Source organism: Carassius carassius, chromosome 37, assembly GCF_963082965.1.
Source record: "Carassius carassius chromosome 37, fCarCar2.1, whole genome shotgun sequence".
Classification (NCBI taxonomy): Eukaryota; Metazoa; Chordata; class Actinopteri; order Cypriniformes; family Cyprinidae; genus Carassius; species Carassius carassius.
Genome location: NC_081791.1, coordinates 4,454,705 through 4,475,370, shown reverse-complemented (window position 1 = coordinate 4,475,370; position 20,666 = coordinate 4,454,705). Strand labels below are relative to the sequence as shown.

The following is a 20,666-nucleotide window of genomic DNA, read 5'->3' as shown; positions in this document are numbered from 1 at the left end:
ATAGTATTGTAACGAATTAAAACTCCATAATCATCGGGAAGAAGGAGGCGGGAACCGGCGGACAATCAACTGAAACTTTGATAATCCAAATAAACACAAAACAGCGCACCAGCCCCTCATGGACGACTGGTGAGCTCAAATAAAAACCAGAACATAAAATAAAGCCCAGGCCTGGTCCTCTCTCGTCCTTCACTGTCGTCGCTCCAGTTTTATATCCTTCCATCTCCTCTGTGGGACTCAAGACCGGCGGTGGGTCGCAGGTGTAGCGGATTTCCCAATCACTCCACCGGCCTCGCTCGTGTTCCCACATCCCTCGGCCCCGCCCCACTCGTCACAAGTATGTAAAGGTTTTCCAAAAATGTAGGTAGGAAGTGTAATAGCTGATATCATAAAATGAACCAAAATAAGGGGATGTATGCATGTGTATGAATTTGTGAATGATGGCTGTTCAAATTCTCCAAAAACCTGCAGGCACAGATTTGGGCCTAGTCACGCTGTCTGTTTCAGTTCTACTTGACTGCCAGAGACCATGATCACTTCCAACAGGTGATGATTCCTGAGACTACGTGGATAACTGAAGAAGGGAACATGAAAAAAGGAGGTACGAGTGTGAATCTGGGCATGACACATCTGAGGAAAACAAAGCCTTCGTCTCTCTCACGGCACAAGCCTCTAGGAAGAACATGCTACGCTAATTGCCGCTTCTACACAGCCCTGAGACTTAACACCATTTCACATTCCTTCATCAAAGAAACCACATGCTCAACTTTATGAAAATTTCATTCAGTATGTTCACTTTCTTCTCCCCCCATCTCTATCTTGCCTTAAAACAACTGCCACCAAAAAGGGGTAGACAAAGAGACAGTGAGAGCGAGAGACAGTGTTTTGCAGGACCATTTCCTTCCTGCCTGGAAGCCCTACAGTAACTTGCTAGATCAAACTTAGAGAACTTCTTCAGCTGCCAGGAGCAAAAGATAATAATAATAAAAATAAAAAAACAGGAAAGAAGAAAGGAGAAATCAAAAAAAAAAAGAAAAAAAAAAACCCATCAAGCAGGTTAGAAAATGTACTGTGTGGAGGCAGGAGACCTGATGGAGATCTGAAAACTAATTACTGAAACAGTGTGTGGGAAGGAAAGACAACAGACGTTAAGTTGAAGCATCTTCTGTCCCTGTGGACCGTGTAAATAAACTTGCTGCTCTCCACTGATTGCCGGGAAGAGTTTCATCATAAATTCCCCTGTCACTCACAAAGAAGTCCAATTAACACTTTATCTACACAAACCCCAAATAAATGAGTTGAAAAAGCAATATTGAGGCATACTGAGAGCTTCCTTTAAAAATAAAAAAAAAACATTCTACACAGCATCTTAGGTCCATTATTAAGATTGTTGTTTTTTTTTCTTTTTTTCTCGCTATGTGGAGTTTTTGACTTTAGCTACTCTGTAAAGACAAATATTGCCCACAACCCATTACGCTTTGGAGGAGTCTGACTTATTTACAGCTATGAAAAAAAGGCAGGACTTCACAGGGGCCGGACCAAATAACAACCAATTTCATAATTGATCATGTTCAATTCAGCTCCAGATTTGTGTCATAAATTGCATACCGTCTGAGAAGGTATGCTCTATATAGCATGAATATTGGCATATACTGCATCCACCATGTTGTTACTCTCACATGATCTACCTGCATCAGGTGCGTTGCCTCACGGCTTTTATAAATCCTCTCCTGTGGTCTCATGGGATAGCAAAACGTCTGTCAAATGTGCACTTCAGACGTAGTATGTCATTCGGGTACTTTTCGACATCTTTTTTTCCGAATACTATGAATACGGACATGCTACACTTTTGGCGTACAGTTTAGTAAGTAAATACTACATTTCTGACATCAAAGTCTATATACCAGTGACGTCATCGAACTGAGCTCACAGTATTTTAGAAGCACAGTCTTAACTCATAATAAACGAATAAACTCCTAATAAACGTAAACACTCAGATCTGCTCTCGACTTTATAACTTCTTTAGCTTTACCCTTCTGCTTCACACAGAAAATGATCTTCTTTTTCTTCTCAAGAAGAGGACATTTATGATATTGTTTAAAAATACAGACTGTGACGCACCACAAAGCTTTCGGCCCTCTAGGGGTCAAAAATAGAGTTGCATGTGACTTACAGAAGAACATTGTTTCAGATGTGTTCTGGCTCCACTCATCTGTGGATAATTGCGGTTCCAGGCACAGGTGTACTCACGAGGAAATAACATTTCTGTAGTTTTTAGGCCTGGTGATTCCTCAACGGATTTGTCCTTTTCAGTGATTAAAGGATAGTTTGCATTGTTTGCTGTGACAAATGGAATAACGTCTATCCAACTGAGATTTCAGTAAGGAGATAAAGATCATGATTTTATGAATGTATTATAGCATTTGATGTTTGCTTTTGGGAAGTCAATAGGGAAGACAATAGGGACGAGCAACTGTTTGGTTCTTTAAAATATCTTCTTTTATGTTCAACAATTTATTCGGGTTTGGAACAGAATGGGTGAGCATTTTTGCGTGAGCTATCCTTTAAGCGGATAAGGAACTGAAAAGGGTTCATCTATGGCATCACCTAAAACGTCTTATTTCCTATCTATAAGGAATTTAGGAAACTCCTTTTATACAGCTCCAACACATGTATTTCCAAAATGATGATGGACATCAGTTTACAAATGAGAAAAAGGGTCTCTGGGAAAGATCCTGTAAGTGTTATAGCATGTAGTGTTTGCTCCCCCTCCGTTTAGTCATCCATCATAGAGGTGGGTGTTGTTTCTGGCCCAACATGTCTAACGCACCGGTGTAAATCACTCACAGTGATTTCAGGGTCCAGTGTTTAAATAATTAAAGCGCTTTAATTTATCAGGATTTAGCACCATCAGACATGAGAGCTGACAGTCGCTGGGGGACAGGAAATGAGCAACAGTAATGGAGTTAGAGATTCACACTGTAACCAAATTGAATGCACATGCATTGAACAAGTGGGGGAAAAGCAATATGTGGAGGGGGAAAGTAATAAAGTTTGTTCTGAACATGCTTCCAGTAACACAATCAAGGATTGAGAAAAGATAATGCTATAACTGTATAGCTACATTTAGCAGACACTTTTATCCAAATAAGAACAATAGAAGCAGTCAAAACCAACAAAAGAGCAAAATGTAGCAGATGATCATGTAAATGTATAACGGTTTCATTTGGAACAGGCTTTTGAGAAAAAGTTTATTAACTATACACAACCAATTCACCCAAGGAACATACAGGCCAATGAATCATCACCGATAATAACAGTGCATGAATGAAATAGGCGCAGGATATGATATATCATCACAGTGGTGAAATCTGAGTCAAACAGCATGCAACACAAGTTTGACTTGCATTACACTTTTGTTCAATAGATTGCAAGATTTCAAACTAATGCCAATTAAATGGACTAACGTTACCATATAATAAAACAGCAATGTACAGTTTGACTGCTATGTATGCTATTAACAAACAGATAAATACAAAATAAGAGTGCAAAACCCCTCTACTGAGTTACATAAATGCATTTGGAGCTTAAAGAAGTAGCTCACCCAAAACAGAAACTCTCTCATCATCTAGTTACCCTTGTGTCTTTCTGAACCTGAATGATTCTTTCTCATGTGAAACACAGAAGAAGATATTTTGAACTGTTATTATCTATATACTGAAAGTCAGTGTGGTTCAAAACAACTCCGTACACATATTTGTCTGTGTTCACATGGTACTGAAATTCATACCAGTTTGGAACAACAAGAGTGTATGTAAATAACGACAGGACTTTTATTTTTAGGTGAACTATAATTTCAAGGGCAGATACCTCTTGATAAGTCAGATCAAGCCCTGGACTCTGCTTAGGTCAGAGAGTCCAGAGATGATATGGTGGACTAATGATACAATAATGCCCCCTACTGGTGTGAACACACTCATTTCACTGCATAGCACAACACTCATCTCAACGTGAAACACAACTCCAAGGCCTCTTAAAAGAACAAAACAATACAAAAAACACACAGCCTGAAAAAGCTTATTCCTTTGCTTCCTCTAAATTGTCTCTGAATCAGATGTCACTCTTAAGATCAAAAGAATCACCTAATGATTCAATATCAATATTTTCTACACTAGAAGCAACTGACATATATCTCAAATATAGCTCGTATATCAGACTGCTCTGTGCCAGTGTCACACAATCTGACAATCTGCTTCACAAACTATACTATATAAACACAAATCTGTTATATAATTTGAATTAGTTATAGATGGGCAGACTATGTATTTTTACAGATACGAACGTATATGCAAATATTTTATATATGAATATATGAAATCACCCAAAATATACCAATAGGGACTTTAGCATGACTAACATTAGGGAAAAAAAATATGTCAGACTAGCCCTGAATCCCAATGTAGTTTGTTCATCTTTTGGTTATGTTAAGTTCAGCTGGGGATCCATATGTCCCTCACATCAGTTTTCCAAGAGAGAGCGCTGTAGAGCTTCCTGGATCATGGCTTGCTCGTCTGTACCATAATCCTAAAAAAAAAAAAAGTTTTGGTTACAGGCAGTTTCCGCTCAGTCCACCAACTAGAGCCAGTCTCGAATTCATACTTAAAATAAAAAAGTAATATACTTTCACTTAAAAAGTAATGATATAAAAACTGCATTGAACTGTTATAAGTATGATTGTTCATTTAGTGGTTTGAGTTTGCTTTAATAAATCTATAAAAGCGAATCCCTGTGAGCTTATGAATCTGCCTGGAGAAAAAACTGGCTACAGGCAATACCTATCATTCAAAACCTTTACAGGGACATGGAAACATTTGGTATTCGAAATAAACAGTCAAGTGCAAGTCTCAGAGTATTTATGGTTCCATTTCTGCTGCTTTAATAATTAGTCCATTCAGTTTGTTTTTGGTGAACAAACATTTAGTAATAATAATAAACAAATGCTGGTTGCCCTATTCATTTGCTTCTTTCTATTTTCAACTTTGAATAAGCTGAATCAATGATAATCAAAGATGTGCAAAGAGGCGGGAGCTGGTTGCTGAAGCCACGCCCACCTAGCGCAACGGCAATGACAGCAGCAGTAATCCACCTGTCATTCATGTGGCCACGCCCTTAATTATTCAGAACTTTAAAGCAGCTATGTGGAGGTTTTTACTTAAAAAAAACCATAGTAGTAAGCAGCGGCAATAGTGTTTTCAAATGGACTCTGCGGATGGAAAAGAAGCGACCAGCCTCCAGCACAATTCAGACACCCACGGACACTCCTCGTAAGTAAAAAAAAAAAAAAAAAAAAAAAAAAAAAAAGCGAGCATGAGACTGGCTGCAGTTCCTCTAACGGCCACTGGTGTCAGTAACGGTTAGAAATTTCAGAAAGCCTACGCAATGCTTCTTTAAGGCTTAATATAATTTAAACAAGTCATAATAATACAAAAAAAAAAAAACACCTCCCTCACAGTTGTCATGAAGGGCAAAATTTGCTACATGTCTATACACCAAAACCACTTTTTGTACCAGGCTGTAAACATTTTTTCTGCTGTAAAGTTGGGCATTTTAACATGGAACTGACTCCCTTTTGGAGCCAGCCTCTACTCAAGCGGCCAGTCCATGAATTGCAGTTTTAGTCACTTCCGTGTTGGTTTCACGAGACAGACCGGAAGATTGCAGTTGAGTTAACACCATGACAATTTTTAGTTTCTTTTAACACTAGAAAACCATTGTACTCTACTTACCACAAAAGTGTCATAGGCAAACGCATGTCTTATTCTTAGGTGTTGAAAGAAGTCAGCGCTCCTGTAATTAGGGTCACCCCAGGGCATTGAGGCACATATCGGACACACCTGCAGGAGTGGAAACAAGGGTCACGACTCCTGACTCCACAGGTACTATTTCAGAAGGCTTTGAGACATAGCTAACAGATATGAATTCCTTTTCATTGATTTTCAAAATACATCGAGCTATACATAGATACATGTACTTCAATAGAAATGGGTTAAAAAGGGTGACTTTTATAAATCAAAACTGTATACTTGGCCACTTCTAGGATTGTAAATGAGATCCATCCAAAATCCTCACCACTGGACGTGGGTCGTGTGCATGCTTTGAGGTGCAGTGCTCCACCAGACCATCCTGGTCAAAGTTCTGTTTGTTACAGTAGGGACAGGTGAACGTGTAACGGTTCGGCACTGAACTAAAGGGACAGGAGGAACAAGAAACCAGTGTGTAAAGGTCAAGATGGAAATCATAAAATAAATTGGGTGAATTTTTTTTTTTTTTTAAATTGGGTAAACTTTTGAATTTAACTTCAACTTTTTTTTTATTCAAAGTGGAATCAATGTAAATGTTTAAAGGGGTCATATGATTCTGCTAAAAGGAACATTATTTTGTGTATTGGGTGTAATGAAAGGTGTTTTAAGGTTGCGATTTAAGGTTCAAAACAAACATTCTTCACATACTGTACATTATTGTATCTCTCTATGCCCTGCCTTTCTGAAACTTGTTACTTTTTACAAAGCTCATCGGTCTGAAAAGCCAGGTGTGCTCTGATTGGCCAGCTATCTAGTGCGTTGTGATTGGCCGAATGCCTCAAGCGTGTGACGGAAATGTTACACCCCTTTCCATATTGTAATGCGTGTCCCGGTCATAACAACGGCGAGACAAGACAAAAACAATAAAACCCATTACAAACAAGCCATTTCTTGCATCCATTGGGAACATAATTATGAATTATAATACGAATTATAATATAACGTGTTGCGTTGCATCGCATATTGCTACGTAAACATAAACCATGTCTGCATTTGTGATCGGAGAAAGACATACAACAACCACTACTCTACACTGCTGAAAACTCATGTTTGAATCATCAGTGGCAAATTATTTAAATATGTAAACGTACTTACAGACTCAGTCAGAACAGACGGCATTGTAGTCTTCTCTCCCAGCATCAGGAAACAGTCCTCCATCAAATGCACTGCACACATCTGAATATTTGGGTTGAACTGTTCTGGATCAGTGTTGTAAATAAAACTTGTGTCCTCTTTTGGAAGACCAAACTAATTATTTTCGCTTTCACAAACGAAACAGCGTCTGCACGACATGGCGCCGGCGGCAACAGCGAGAATCAAAGTTACACCTTCTGTTTTCGTGAACATTTGGGCGGCATTATGCAAATCTTCCCACACAGTGACGTAGACATGTGGGGGTGTGTTTAAATGAGGTGTTTTAGGGGGGTGTGGACGAGTCTTCATTTTTATAAAGAATATCTGTTTGGATTTTAGACTTTAGTCTTTGCAACTTTACGGATCTTATCTATTCATGAACAGCTTGCAACCGTCCAAAGAAAAAAGAAAACTTTAATTGGCATCATATGACCCCTTTAAATACTGAAAACAGTTATATTACCTGACAAATGAAGGCTGGTTCTTTGAAATGGCTTCCATCCCTTCTTTGATAAAGTCTTGATATTTAGAGCAAGCCACTGTGTGGCTTCTCATGTCAGACAAAAGAACCTGCCAGAGAGTAGATAAGAAAAATTTGTTTTAAATCTTCTAAGAACACCTTAGACTTGAGCCCCTTTTACACTGAGATTCCTGATAATACACGGGTAATGTGTCCCGGCAATTGTTCCCAGTCGTTAGATTTTAGTTAATTCACACTGCCAGTGATTTCCCGGACCCATACGTTCACACACAACCCGTAAAGGTCCCGTAATGACACGTGACATCAGGATGTGATGTGTTATGTACGAGTCGAAAATGCTACTTTCACTTAAACTGGCGAACAATCTCAGCTTTAGCGTGGATAGTGAGGAGCTAACTGATCTCTGCTTCAGTACGGTTTGCAAATATTTTTTCGTCTCAAACGTTGATCTGCCTTCGACACACCCGGTAAAAGAGTAACACGATAACGTGCGTCATCACTACGACACACACTTTACACAGAGCTCGTTCTGAGACTGAATGTTACAAGGTCCCCAACCCGGGATCCATCCCGGAATTAATCCCAGGACATGTTTGCGTTCACACAGAAGGCAATCCGGTAATGTTCCGTCAATTTTCCGGGTCCAACGTACAGTGTGAAAGGAGCTTTAGACAGCGAGCTCAAGGACAACCCAGAGTTCATTCTGTTCAGGGACCATCTGATGCATACCGCATACAAAAGCACTTTTGAAAACCGAAAGCCCCAAACAGAATACCTGATAGTACACGCTTTCCACAAGTCAGGGTGAACAGGTTTTGATCAGTCTGACAGGAAACACAAATTGTTTAAATGGAACCATGAGTGCTAACTCTTAACTTGAGTTTTTTCGATAGCTTTGAACAAATCTGTTTTTGAGCAAACTGCATGAGTTTTATGAAGACAGCCACTTGCTTCATATCTGATTAAAGGACTTTAAACAAATAATTTAAGTGAAAGACTCACCTACTGGCACTTTTAGTTTCATATAAAAATATTTATTTGTTTCCTATTTCAAAAATCTAAATTTTGTGTTTCCAATAAATTATGCAATTGTCTTAATGCCACTTCAGAAGCAGTTCAAGTGCCACTAGATGGATTTTTTTTTGTTCTGGCGATTGAAACCGTTCTACAATGTCTTATTTTTCTCATTTTTCTAATTGTATTGATTAAATGTATTAATTTTATGTATTAATTTAATTATCTGCCAAGTTTTCTTCAGTATTTCCTGCACAACCGTCCAAGTTTGTTTTCTATTATCCGTTATTTTATTTTTGTAGTACAATGCTTTTTACATGTATATAATGTGATTGATCAGTTTATATATTTGCCTGATACTCTCTTCCGGACAGAGTGGAAGAACAAGCGCCACATTTCAATATAACTTACAACGTTGAACTCCCATACACGCACCCACACACCTCATTTTTACAGCCTTTGCACTTTCCGATTGCTCTTTTCATCTCATCTTGTAAATGATCTGCTTTTTTCCACTTGTGCAGATCGGACCTGCAGACCGCACACACAGGTTTCTGAGGCCGCAAGCACTCCTTAAGACAGCTTTCACAGAATCTGACCAAAAGAAAAGGATATACTCTCACATTTAAAAACATTTAATATACACATATAATACATATACTTGCATACAAGGCAAGTTATCAATAACTTATCAAGGTAATTCGCTATGTGCCACTTTTACTGGTGTTATGTTCGAGCTTTAAAAATCGTATAAAAAGTAGGCTATTCATAACTTGAGTATTGTAGTTTATTTAAGCAAGGGAATAATTAAGTGAGCAGTACTACAACTCCCAGCATCCCACACAGCACAAGTTTAGTACACAAGAAGCAAAACTGAAAGTAACGAATTTGTGTCTTCTGAGAAACTCTAACAACAATTGCATTCATGAATGATTATTCGACACGGTCGTGTTAAGATTAAATTACATGGCATGGAGTTTTCGTGTCGGTTTCACGTGATAACATGTTAAACATGAAACTAATCAACATGTCAAACGAGGAGTTGCTGCTGCAAGGCACGAGGACTCACGTATGTCCGCAGGTTGTGGTCATCGGAGAGATAAATATCTCCAGACACACGGGGCAGAGGTAGTCCTCATATTCTGCGTCGATCACATCAGTTTGAGTCTGTGTTGTGAGCATAGCCATGTCTGCTGCGCTCTTGAACTGCGGTGTGATTCACTTCAGGGATGGGAGGAGCAATAACTCAGCTGATCGCATGAGGAAGTACATGATAAATACTGTAGATGACTACAATGTAGGCCCTAGTGTCTGCGTGTAGTCTTTAGTTGAAGAGTTACGGTAAGTGGTATCCGATTCACGAGCGAATCACGGATTTGTACCGGTTCTTTTAAATGATTTGGAAGGCGTGAACGTCAAAATTAATCACTCGACTGCGATAGAATGTAAACACATTCAATAAAAATGTAATAAGGATAGTCACATTCTAGGGGGATGTATAAACACTATTACAGGGACACAATACTAGCAAGCTTGCAAAACTTGAATGGCTTTTTGTATCTTTGAGGGCAATATGGATTCAATATGATTCACTTAATTTTTAAAATGCTATAAAACATGGATTTTCCCCTAAAATTTACATTTATGAATATGAAATTAGCCATCATATATAAAATAGAAAAAAAAATATTGTGGGTCTTTTCATCTTCAATTCCTTCAACAATGCCTAAATGACCATATTTCCACTGTAAAGTAACATTTTCTATAACAGTGTCAACAATAAAATCAGGTAGCTACATTTTGCTACATAAAAAATAAAAAAATAATAATAATCTGTGCCAAAACAAATCGAACTGCTGTCTATAGCTTAGCTTCTTAAAAATTGTGTGTTAAAAGGGGCCTCAAGCCCCTCAAGCAGTGACTGCGCCAAAAACAGCTGGATCTGTGGATTTCTTTGATGGTATGGAAACATTATATTTTTCTAAAAATTCCTCATGTTTAAAGAAGACCATCTGAATTAACTAATTGGTCTAGCAAAACGATGCTATTTCAAAACCATTTTTTGAAAAGAGGTAGAAACCTTTTAAGCATGAAAATATGGGTGACATAACATGTGACCCTGGAGCACAAAACCAGTTAAGTCAGACAAGTATATATGTAGCAATAGCCCACAATGCATTGTATGGATCAGAATTATACATTTTTCGTTTATGCCATAAATTATTAGGATATTAAGTAAAGATCATGTTCCATGAAGATCTTATGTAAATGTTCTACAGTAAATATATAATAAAACGCAAATATATAATAAAACGTAATTTTTGATTAGTGCCTAATTTGGACTAGGTTAAAGGGGTATTTCTCAATATTCATTTTTTTTCCCCATCCTCAGATTCCAGATTTTCAAGTAGTTGTATCTCGGCCAAATATTGTCCTCCTAACAATGGAAAGCTTATTTATTAATTCAGCTTTCAGATGATGCATACATCTGAACATTGTGACTGGTTTTGTGGTTCAGGGTCACACACATTAAAAACGTAAACAACAGGACAGAAAAGAAAAACATTAGGGTCTAAACTAGAGGACAGCAGCAAATTGGAACACATTGTCACTGACTGATTACTAATACATTTATGTCAATGTCAATGTCACCTTTATTTATATAGCGCTTTAAACAAAATACATTGCGTCAAAGCAACTGAACAACATTCATTAGGAAAACAGTGTCAATAATGCAAAAATGAGAGTTAAAGGCAGTTCATCATTGGATTCAGTGATGTCATCTCTGTTCAGTTAAATAGTGTCTGTGCATTTATTTGCAATCAAGTCAACGATATCGCTGTAGATGAAGTGACCCCAACTAAGCAAGCCAGAGGCGACAGCGGCAAGGAACCGAAACTCCATCGGTGACAGAATGGAGAAAAAAACCTTGGGAAAAACCAGGCTCAGTTGGGGGGCCAGTTCTCCTCTGACCAGACGAACCCAGTAGTTCAATTCCAGGCTGCAGCAAAGTCAGATTGTGCAGAAGAATCATCTGTTTCCTGTGGTCTTGTCCTGGTGCTCCTCTGAGACAAGGTCTTTACAGGGGATCTGTATCTGGGGCTCTAGTTGTCCTGGTCTCCGCTGTCTTTCAGGGATGTAGAGGTCCTTTCTAGGTGCTGATCCACCATCTGGTCTGGATACGTACTGGATCCGGGTGACTGCAGTGACCCTCTGATCTGGACACAGACTGGATCTGGTGGCCACGGTGACCTCGGAACAAGAGAGAAACAGACAAATATTAGCGTAGATGCCATTCTTCTAATGATGTAGCAAGTACATAGGGTGTTATGGGAAGTGTTTCCGGTTCCGGTTTACCTAATTAATGCAGCCTAAAAATCCTTTAACGGATTTGGATAATAAAAGCATATTAGTATGTTATGTGTATGCCAGGTTAAAGAGATGGGTCTTTAATCTAGATTTAAACTGCAAGAGTGTGTCTGCCTCCCGAACAATGTTAGGTAGGTTATTCCAGAGTTTGGGCGCCAAATAGGAAAAGGATCTGCCGCCTGCAGTTGATTTTGATATTCTAGGTATTATCAAATTGCCTGAGTTTTGAGAACGTAGCGGACGTAGAGGATTATAATGTAAAAGGAGCTCATTCAAATACTGAGGTGCAAAACCATTCAGGGCTTTATAAGTAATAAGCAATATTTTAAAATCTATACGATGCTTGATAGGGAGCCAGTGCAGTGTTGACAGGACCGGGCTAATATAGTCATACTTCCTGGTTCTAGTAAGAACTCTTGCTGCTGCATTTTGGACTAGCTGTAGTTTGTTTACTAAGCGTGCAGAACAACCACCCAATAAAGCATTACAATAATCTAACCTTGAGGTCATAAATGCATGGATTAACATTTCTGCATTTGACATTGAGAGCATAGGCCGTAATTTAGATATATTTTTGAGATGGAAAAATGCAGTTTTACAAATGCTAGAAACGTGGCTTTCTAAGGAAAGATTGCGATCAAGTAGCACACCTAGGTTCTGATGACGAAGAATTGACAGAGCAACCATCAAGTCTTAGACAATGTTCTAGGTTATTACAAGCAGAGTTTTTAGGTCCTATAATTAACACCTCTGTTGTGGTCAATTGTGTCAAACGCAGCACTAAGATCCAATAAAACTAATAGAGAGATACACCCACGATCAGATGATAAGAGCAGATCATTTGTAACTCTAAGAAGAGCAGTCTCAGAACTATGATACGGTCTAAATCCTGACTGGAAATCCTCACATATACCATTTTTCTCTAAGAAGGAATATAATTGTGTGGATACCACCTTTTCTAGTATCTTGGACAGAAAAGGGAGATTCGAGATTGGTCTATAATTAACTAGTTCTTTGGGGTCAAGTTGTGTTTTTTTGATGAGAGGCTTAATAACAGCCAGTTTGAAGGTTTTGGGGACATGTCCTAATGACAATGAGGAATTAATAATAGTCAGAAGAGGATCTATGACTTCTGGAAGCACCTCTTTCAGGAGCTTAGATGGTATAGGGTCTAACATACATGTTGTTGGTTTAGATGATTTAACAAGTTTATACAATTCTTCCTCTCCTATAGTAGAGAATGAGTGGAACTGTTCCTCAGGGGGTCTATAGTGCACTGTCTGATGTGATACTGTAGCTGACGGCTGAATGGTTGCAATTTTATCTCTAATAATATCGATTTTAGAAGTAAAGTAGTTCATAAACTCATTACTGCTGTGGTGTTGGGAAATGTCAACACTTGTTGAGGCTTTATTTTTCGTTAATTTAGCCACTGTATTGAATAAATACCTGGGGTTATGTTTGTTTTCTTCTAAAAGAGAAGAAAAGTAATCGGATCTAGCAGTTTTTAATGCTTTTCTGTAGGATATATTACTTTCCCGCCAAGCAATACGAAATACCTCTAGTTTTGTTTTCCTCCAGCTGCGCTCCATTTTTCGGGCTGCTCTCTTTAGGGTGCGAGTATGCTCATTATACCATGGTGTCAAACTGTTTTCCTTAACCTTGCTTAAGCGTAAAGGAGCAACTTTATTTAAAGTGCTAGAAAAGAGAGAGTCCATAGTTTCTGTTACATCATCAAGTTGTTCTGAGGTTTTGGATATGCTAAGGAATTTGGATACATCAGGAAGATAACTTAAAAAGCAGTCTTTTGTGTTAGAAGTGATGGTTCTTCCATACTTGTAACAAGAAGTAGAATTTACAATTTTGGCTATATGAATTTTGCAAAGAACTAAATAATGATCTGAGATATCAACACTTGGCTGAATAATTTCAACACCATCAACATCAATTCCATGTGACAGTATTAAATCTAGAGTATGATTTCGACAATGAGTAGGTCCTGAAACGTGTTGTCTAACACCAATAGACTTCAGAATGTCTATAAATGCTGATCCCAATGCATCTTTTTCATTATCAACATGGATATTAAAATCACCAACTATTAAAACTTTATCTGCAGCCAGAACTAACTCAGATGTAAAATCACCAAACTCTTTAATATATAAACATTTATTAACCTAATGAGTTAAGGTAACTGAAAACAGCGCGTTGTTTAAGCAAACATTTATTTAAAGTTCAGAAAAGGAGAGCGATGAATCCAATGAATCGAATAATTTATGTGAACCGACTCGCTGAATGAATCGAACGCAGCCTGCAGCCTCGGGAGCGCGCAGGGGAGGCAGCCTTGCGCATGCGCAGTGCAGCGATGGGGATTTCCAGCGGAACATGAAGGTAAGAGATGCTGGATGATGGGGAGAGGGCGGCTCGGTAATGCTACTCCCCAGCACTGCATGACACCCAACGGGCATGTGTACTGACACTTCTTGTTCTTACTGAGGTAAATAAGATGTAATTGCAGGATGGTGTATGCTTAAATTGTGTGGTGTGTGGATTTACAGGGCCCTGCAACTGCGCTAACGTTAGCAGTGCTGTGCTAGCTGCATCTCATATCTGTCAAAGATGAGGTTGAAACGTGTTAGAGTAGAGTAACAACTTCATTAATGTCTATCCCTTTAATAACGACACGCTGAGAGATCAGATCGGACTGACTTGCGCGTTGACAGTGTTATTTACTCTGAGTAAAGGAGACTGTCAGATTAGCTGTGTGGCTAACACACGTCACTGTTTATGTCTCTGTAGCAATGAAATGCAGATAGAACATAACGTTAGTTATTTATTAACGCTTTATTGCGATCTCTTCGAACGCTGATTTATTTAGGTAGGGGTTTTAGCTTTACCATGTTCATTGTGGTGTTATGATTATGATATGATGCTGTCTTGATGAATGGTGGTAGTGATGAGAATTTTGATGGTGTATTCACAGGCCTTTCTGATAAAGTACATGCAAATGAATGATGTTTAGTGATAGTATGAATTAAGCAGCTTGGAATGACAGCCAACATCACTGAAGATAAACCCTGGGAATAATGTTCAAGTGTAACCATCTAGAAGAAAAGTGCTTCATGGGACCTCATTTCAAACAGTCCACATTCACTGCTAGAAGTAGAGAGCATTTACTCCCATATTATATGTACAATAATGGCAGGTCCAATAGGAAATCTGTGCCTGCAGAGTTATGTGAACCGTTCTGAATTCCTGTCATTCACAGAAATGACAATTCATGAATTGTTCCCTCTTCCTTTTAACCCATAATAATAATAATTACAATAAATAATCCATTCCACAGAATTACACACATTTCCATTAAAAATAAATAATAATAATAATAATAATAATTCTCATGAAGCTCATAAAGTGTAAAACAGAATTAATTTAGGCCCCACTATGATTTTGAGTATGATGAGTATTTTTCAGTCTCATGGTCTGCTTTGTTTTTTCTGTGATGCGTGCCTGCATTATGAACTAGCTTTATGATTGCAGGCACAGAGAGTGAGGCAAGCGTAATGTATTAGTCTGCAGCCTAAGTGGTGTTTTTCAAACAGATTTTGTTCTTCTGTCGTTGCAGCAGCTGGCGGCATTGGACATGGTGTTTTTAATGCGCGCTGCTCTCTGTAAATCCTGACCTTCAACATACTGCGGCGGAAAGCCTGCAGCAAGGGCTTAATAAGGTGGGGACTCTCCATCCAGCACCCAAATCAACCACCTTCTCATGTCACGTTGAGGTGTTTTGGCTAATGAGGAACCCAGAGATGCCCATTACAGCATGAAAGAGCCCTGGGCACGGCGTATGCTCGAATTAAACCAAGCACATCTTCACTTTCATTATTCCATATCGCTCTTTTGGAGGATGATTGCGGCTTGCTGATTGCCCCCCGTCACACTGCACCGCTGTCCGAGGTCTTCCGGCGTCCAGTGGGAGAGAGGATGGCAAGGCGTCCCACTTAAAGAAACTCCTGGGTTGTAGGATAAGAGGTTGCATGCTACGCAGCCCACTGCCACAGATGGATGCCAAGTTGCGAGAAGATCTATTCCGCAGGTATGTGGCGTCCTTGGAGAATCGGCTTGAGGAGGCAGCCGCTGAAGGAGATCGACAAGGAGCCAAGACTGAGGAGGCACTGATATCTACTGCAACAGCACTGTTGGGCTCTTACCAGCTCGATCCAGGGCAGCGCTTCCGCTTGGTTCGGTTCTATGAAACTGCTGAGAACTCCCTGAGGACTCAGAGGAGCGCAAACTTGCAGACATTGGAGACGGCCTTTGCGACGCTGGAAACCATCTGTACCAACTTGCTGCTCTTTCCTTGGAAAAAAGAGTTCCGTTGCATAAAGGTTAGTCACCAGATTGAAGGATTCATTGTTATTTTTTTCCATGGAACGCAGAGGGAATGATGTTTCAGTAGGGCTGGACCTTTAATCGAAACTAAACTGTAAACGAATGTAATTTTTCTATGTCAGTTATATTGGTTATTTGATCCGTGCTCTTTCTCTTAATCAGCTGTTATATTTACATTCGTTATTTAAAACAGTTGTTTACAGGAGATGCAAGTTATTACTGTCTACTTCTCACAATGCATTATTAAAAATAATATTAATTTACAAGATATAGGAGTTATTTTCGATTTTTCACATGACAATATTTTAAAAGTAGGCTATTTTGTTTGCTGGTTTTCTCATTTTGACATGGCAATATTCCTTTATTTTGTTTGCAAAAATGTATCAGTTTTTTTTTTTAGGAAATGTTCTTTTTACTAATTAAACTGAAATGTGATTTTTTTTTCATATATTGCTTTTCAAGCAAGCTCTGATCTTAATTGTTCGAAATATTCAACAAATAACCCGAAATAGTTTGTTTCCGTCAGTTATTTTACAATTGAAAAAAAGATAAGAAATGCACTCTTGTCATTAGAAAAAAAAGATCCCACCTTTTAATAGTTGAGTATATTTATGTTACAAACCTTGAATTTAACCTTGAACTATGAGGGCAAGAAAGAAAGAAAGGTTAATTGGTTAACTAAATAAGGTTAAATAAATATTAATTGAGGTAAAGTGTTCAATTAATTTGAGGTTTAATTGAGGTTCATATCGTCCAGCTCTCCGTTTCAGTGAGAAGTTTGTAGTCTCAGCGAGACTGCACTGCATTCTGGGGATTATTATTCAGCCTTCTATTGAAACCTTTCTAGTTTGTGAATATGAAAAAAAAAAAGAAATATATATTTGATGTTTGACAGTGTAATGACTGTTCTCTCACTCTTACAGACCTTCACAGGGCCGTACGTGTACCAGTTGCAGTCGGTGATATGTGACGCAGACCTGCGTTCGCTGCTGCGCTCCATGGGCTACTCAAGAGACCAGGAGCTGCAGTACCATGTTCGGGACCATCCAGGTGGAGCCTCGCACCTCCGGCAGCTGGCCTTCGAGCTGCTCCTGGCCCAGGCTGAGTGCCTTCTGCTCGGCGAGGTGGTGTCCATGTCTCGGGGCTTTGCCTCGGAGCTGGAGGCTGTGGAGGTGAGGAGAAACACCAGAGAAGATGCGGCAGGGTGCGCTGATGCCCTCCGCCGACGAGACAGCCTTACAGGGGACTTGTCCCGCCTGTCGGTGCGGCCGCTGGACATGGACCGTGCCCATCTAAGGCGAAGCGGTCGGCCGTCCAAGTCGGTGGATGTAACAGACAGCGCAGGACACTGGCACCAAGCCAGCAAGCCAGTGCTGAAGGCCTCGCTCAGCCTGCGCAAAGAGCCATTGTTCGTCGACACAGAAGAAGACCTGAAGGATGAAATCATCCGCCCGAGTCCTACGCTGTACCCTGTGGCGGCGCCGCCCTCTTACAGCCCAGTGGCTGACTTCTTCCCGATTCAGTCGCCCCCATCTGAGCCATACTCCTACCACTTGTCCTCCCTGGATGAGGTGGACTTGTACACTGAGCGGGGTCTGGGCGGCCACCAGACGCCCTCAAGGCCACAGAGCCGGGAGCCTCGAGAGTCCCGGGACAGTTGGGTCCTGAAGGGGCATGTGATGAAGTGCCAGGGCTGTGGCATGGGCTGTCCTTCGCTCTCCTCTTGCCAGAGGTGCGACATGATCTTGTGTTCGTCCTGCCATGCTGTGGAACCGGCGCCTTGTTGTGGCTTCCAGGATTACACTAAAACTTCCCGCCCTTTGGATGGCTACATGCACATCAAGGAGAAGTTGTCGGTCTACTCCAACGCCCACTCGCACACTCACCCTCACCCTCTTCCCCACGCTCAGTCCCACTCGCTGTTGCTGGACAAAGCTGTGATGAGCACCAAGCTGTTTCCTGGTAAGGCCATGGGTTCGGGCAGCAGTCCGGTGGTGGGCTCCATGAGCAGCGGGGGTGAGCGGATGAGTGTGGGCGGCTCTCGCTGTGGCTTCTGCAACAAGCCAGGCGCCTCTCACACCTGTGTCAACTGCTCCAAGGTGTCATGTGACATGTGCATGAGCCTCTACGGCAGTGATGTGTGCACCCGCAAAAACCCTCATCATAACTTTGTGCCCAATCATCAGCTCAATTTCAAGTCCAGCACCATATCCCACCTCGTGTACCGATAGACCAGGAACACAGTGTGCACTACACCACTGGCGCTGTTTTAGCTCTGCTTTTACCATCCTTTATTTACTTTTTTTTTTTTTTTTGGAAACACTTCCTGCTTCCATTCTCAGTTGGCAGTTGTTTGGTTTTGGTCATGTGATCTTGCAGTGCATTTCCTGTCCCTCAGTAGTTCTACTTTATCAAGGAAAACAAAAAAAGCAGTTTGACCGGAGATTTCCATTCAGTATCAGAACTTGTTAGCTTGAAAAATAACCATGCAGCACATAGGAACTGTGAATGTTTAGCAGAGACTTCACCCTGGAACTGAATCGAGGGAGTGCGAACTTCTCAAACTTGAACAAAAGAAAAAAAATAAATTACACTGGAAGTAAATAGTATATATTTTGAATTGTGACTCTATAGATCTATGTAGACTATCGCTCTCATGGTGGGGTGGTGTTCCCAGTTGAATGGGGCTTCAGTTGTGAGTTTGTATGGGACTTCTAGTTGCTGTTAAGTCACTATATTGAGTCTTCTGACAAGAAATGCCTTGTGGGTTTATTAACCCCTAAGAAGTCAGCCTACGCTGTTCAAAATGCTGCTGTTGAAAGTAAAACCAGGAGGGGGCGCTCCTGGCCTCTAACATGCTTTGCAAGCAAACTTCATGCACATAACTGTTGATTATGTCAGTATATTTATATAATTTTTTCCTCTGTCCAGTTTACCTTTACATTGTTTTAACCTGTTAAGTCATTGAAATGGAGAATAATTTAATATTTTGCTACACTGATTGTCATGAGAAACAATTATTATTATTTTTTAAATTCATTGTACAATACATTTATGGTGGTGTGTTTGCATACAGTGATGAACTAAAGTGTTATTACTGGGTGAATGTCACAAAGGATTTTGTGGGTCATATTAGAGCCCTACATTTGGGCCCTGGCTTCTTACGCCCCTTCAGGTCAATTTTCATGTCAAAGGTCAGACGCAGGCTGGGCCTCGGCCTTGTTTTAGGCTCCTTATTTTTATATTTTAGACATCCATTAATTAATGATGAAAACAAAGCACATCTTGTTTGTTTTCTTTATTTTTTAAAAGCTGATATTGATATTGTGAGTGCACACAAATAAAAGTAGCCCCTTTGCAGTTATGAATGATGTATTACTCTTACCTTTCTGAGCAAAAATGACAGCGTATCCACTGAAAAAATTGCAAGTGATCACGCTGTTGTCTCCATGTCCTGAAGCGACTCCGCACAAACTATTGGATATAACGCACATTTATCTGGGTCTAACGTTTAAACATTGTTATACGCTTGAACTGTTTTATATCTACAGATTTTATTTTAGGCAAGTCGTGATGATTTGAGAAGACTAAATTGATCAAACGTAGGCTCACTGTCTGCCGCTGGCCGTTGGTCATTATTTTAAAAAGAAAAAAACGTATATTTAACGAACAAAAATGCTCCAATTTTTATTTTATTTTTTTCTAAATTAACTTAATAAAAATACTAAACAAATTCTATTCACTTTCCTATTCCATACAAAGCGGAGCTCTTTTAATATCTGAAGCAGTAGTGCGAGCTGTTTTGGCAGAAGGGCTGTCGGACACAGGGCCGAGGCTCATGCAGGTTCTGGGTCATATTTCTCCCCACGATCTGGAGAAGAAGTGATGTTTACAGATCCGCATTAATGAGATTCAGTTGAATACTTTATGATCCAGACTGTTTTTATGTAATATAAAATTAAAATGAGGATAAACTAAATTCAGTACAATGAATACTACTACAATATATTCTTACAGTAGTACTTTATTAATGTTCTATTCACAAGTGTCATGAGAATTAGAACCTGGAAAAATGCATTTTCTTTATGCAAAATATTTTTTCTTATGGGGTAAAATATGACTTGTTTAAATATGTTTTTGTGACATTCACCCTAATTGGCCTGTTTTTATTCTTCCCTGAATATAACACTAATTACATATATATATATATATTTTTTTTTTGTTCTACATATCCTAAAGTCAGAGACCTTTCAGCCTGCTCTCCCTGCTGCTGTAAACCTCTCCAGTCAGCTGAAGGCAGGACTCGATGCTTAATGTCTGTATGCAGCATAAAGCGAGGGCCAAAATATCTGTCAGGGAAACAGAAACTAGCACAAGACATAAAGATGGCATGTTCTTACGAAGTAACGTCAGTG

At 39.7% G+C, this 20,666-nt stretch overlaps 2 protein-coding genes across 5 annotated transcripts; one reads left to right on the top strand and one right to left on the bottom strand.

Annotated features, from left to right (window-relative positions):
* Positions 1-3,237: 3,237 nt before the first annotated feature.
* Positions 3,238-9,753, bottom strand: rnf114 (ring finger protein 114). The gene is made up of 6 exons (XM_059527186.1): positions 9,560-9,753; positions 8,934-9,084; positions 7,459-7,565; positions 6,130-6,244; positions 5,787-5,894; positions 3,238-4,584 (listed from the first exon to the last, which is right to left on the bottom strand). Exons 1-6 carry the CDS (start codon positions 9,676-9,678, stop codon positions 4,519-4,521), a joined length of 666 nt encoding a protein of 221 aa, XP_059383169.1. The 5' UTR covers positions 9,679-9,753; the 3' UTR covers positions 3,238-4,518.
* A 4,413-nt stretch (positions 9,754-14,166) lies between these two features.
* On the top strand, positions 14,167-19,404 carry spata2 (spermatogenesis associated 2). 4 transcript variants are annotated; one of them, XM_059527183.1, is made up of 3 exons: positions 14,167-14,250; positions 15,485-16,247; positions 17,175-19,404. In XM_059527183.1, the coding sequence occupies exons 2-3, from the start codon at positions 15,897-15,899 to the stop codon at positions 18,480-18,482; spliced, it is 1,659 nt and encodes a 552-aa protein (XP_059383166.1). In that variant the 5' UTR covers positions 14,167-14,250; positions 15,485-15,896; the 3' UTR covers positions 18,483-19,404. The 4 variants fall into 4 exon arrangements, with proteins under 4 accessions (XP_059383166.1, XP_059383167.1, XP_059383168.1 ...); XM_059527184.1 differs by having other exon boundaries at positions 14,227-14,356; positions 15,488-16,247; XM_059527185.1 differs by having other exon boundaries at positions 14,229-14,250; positions 15,488-16,247.
* Positions 19,405-20,666: the final 1,262 nt, after the last annotated feature.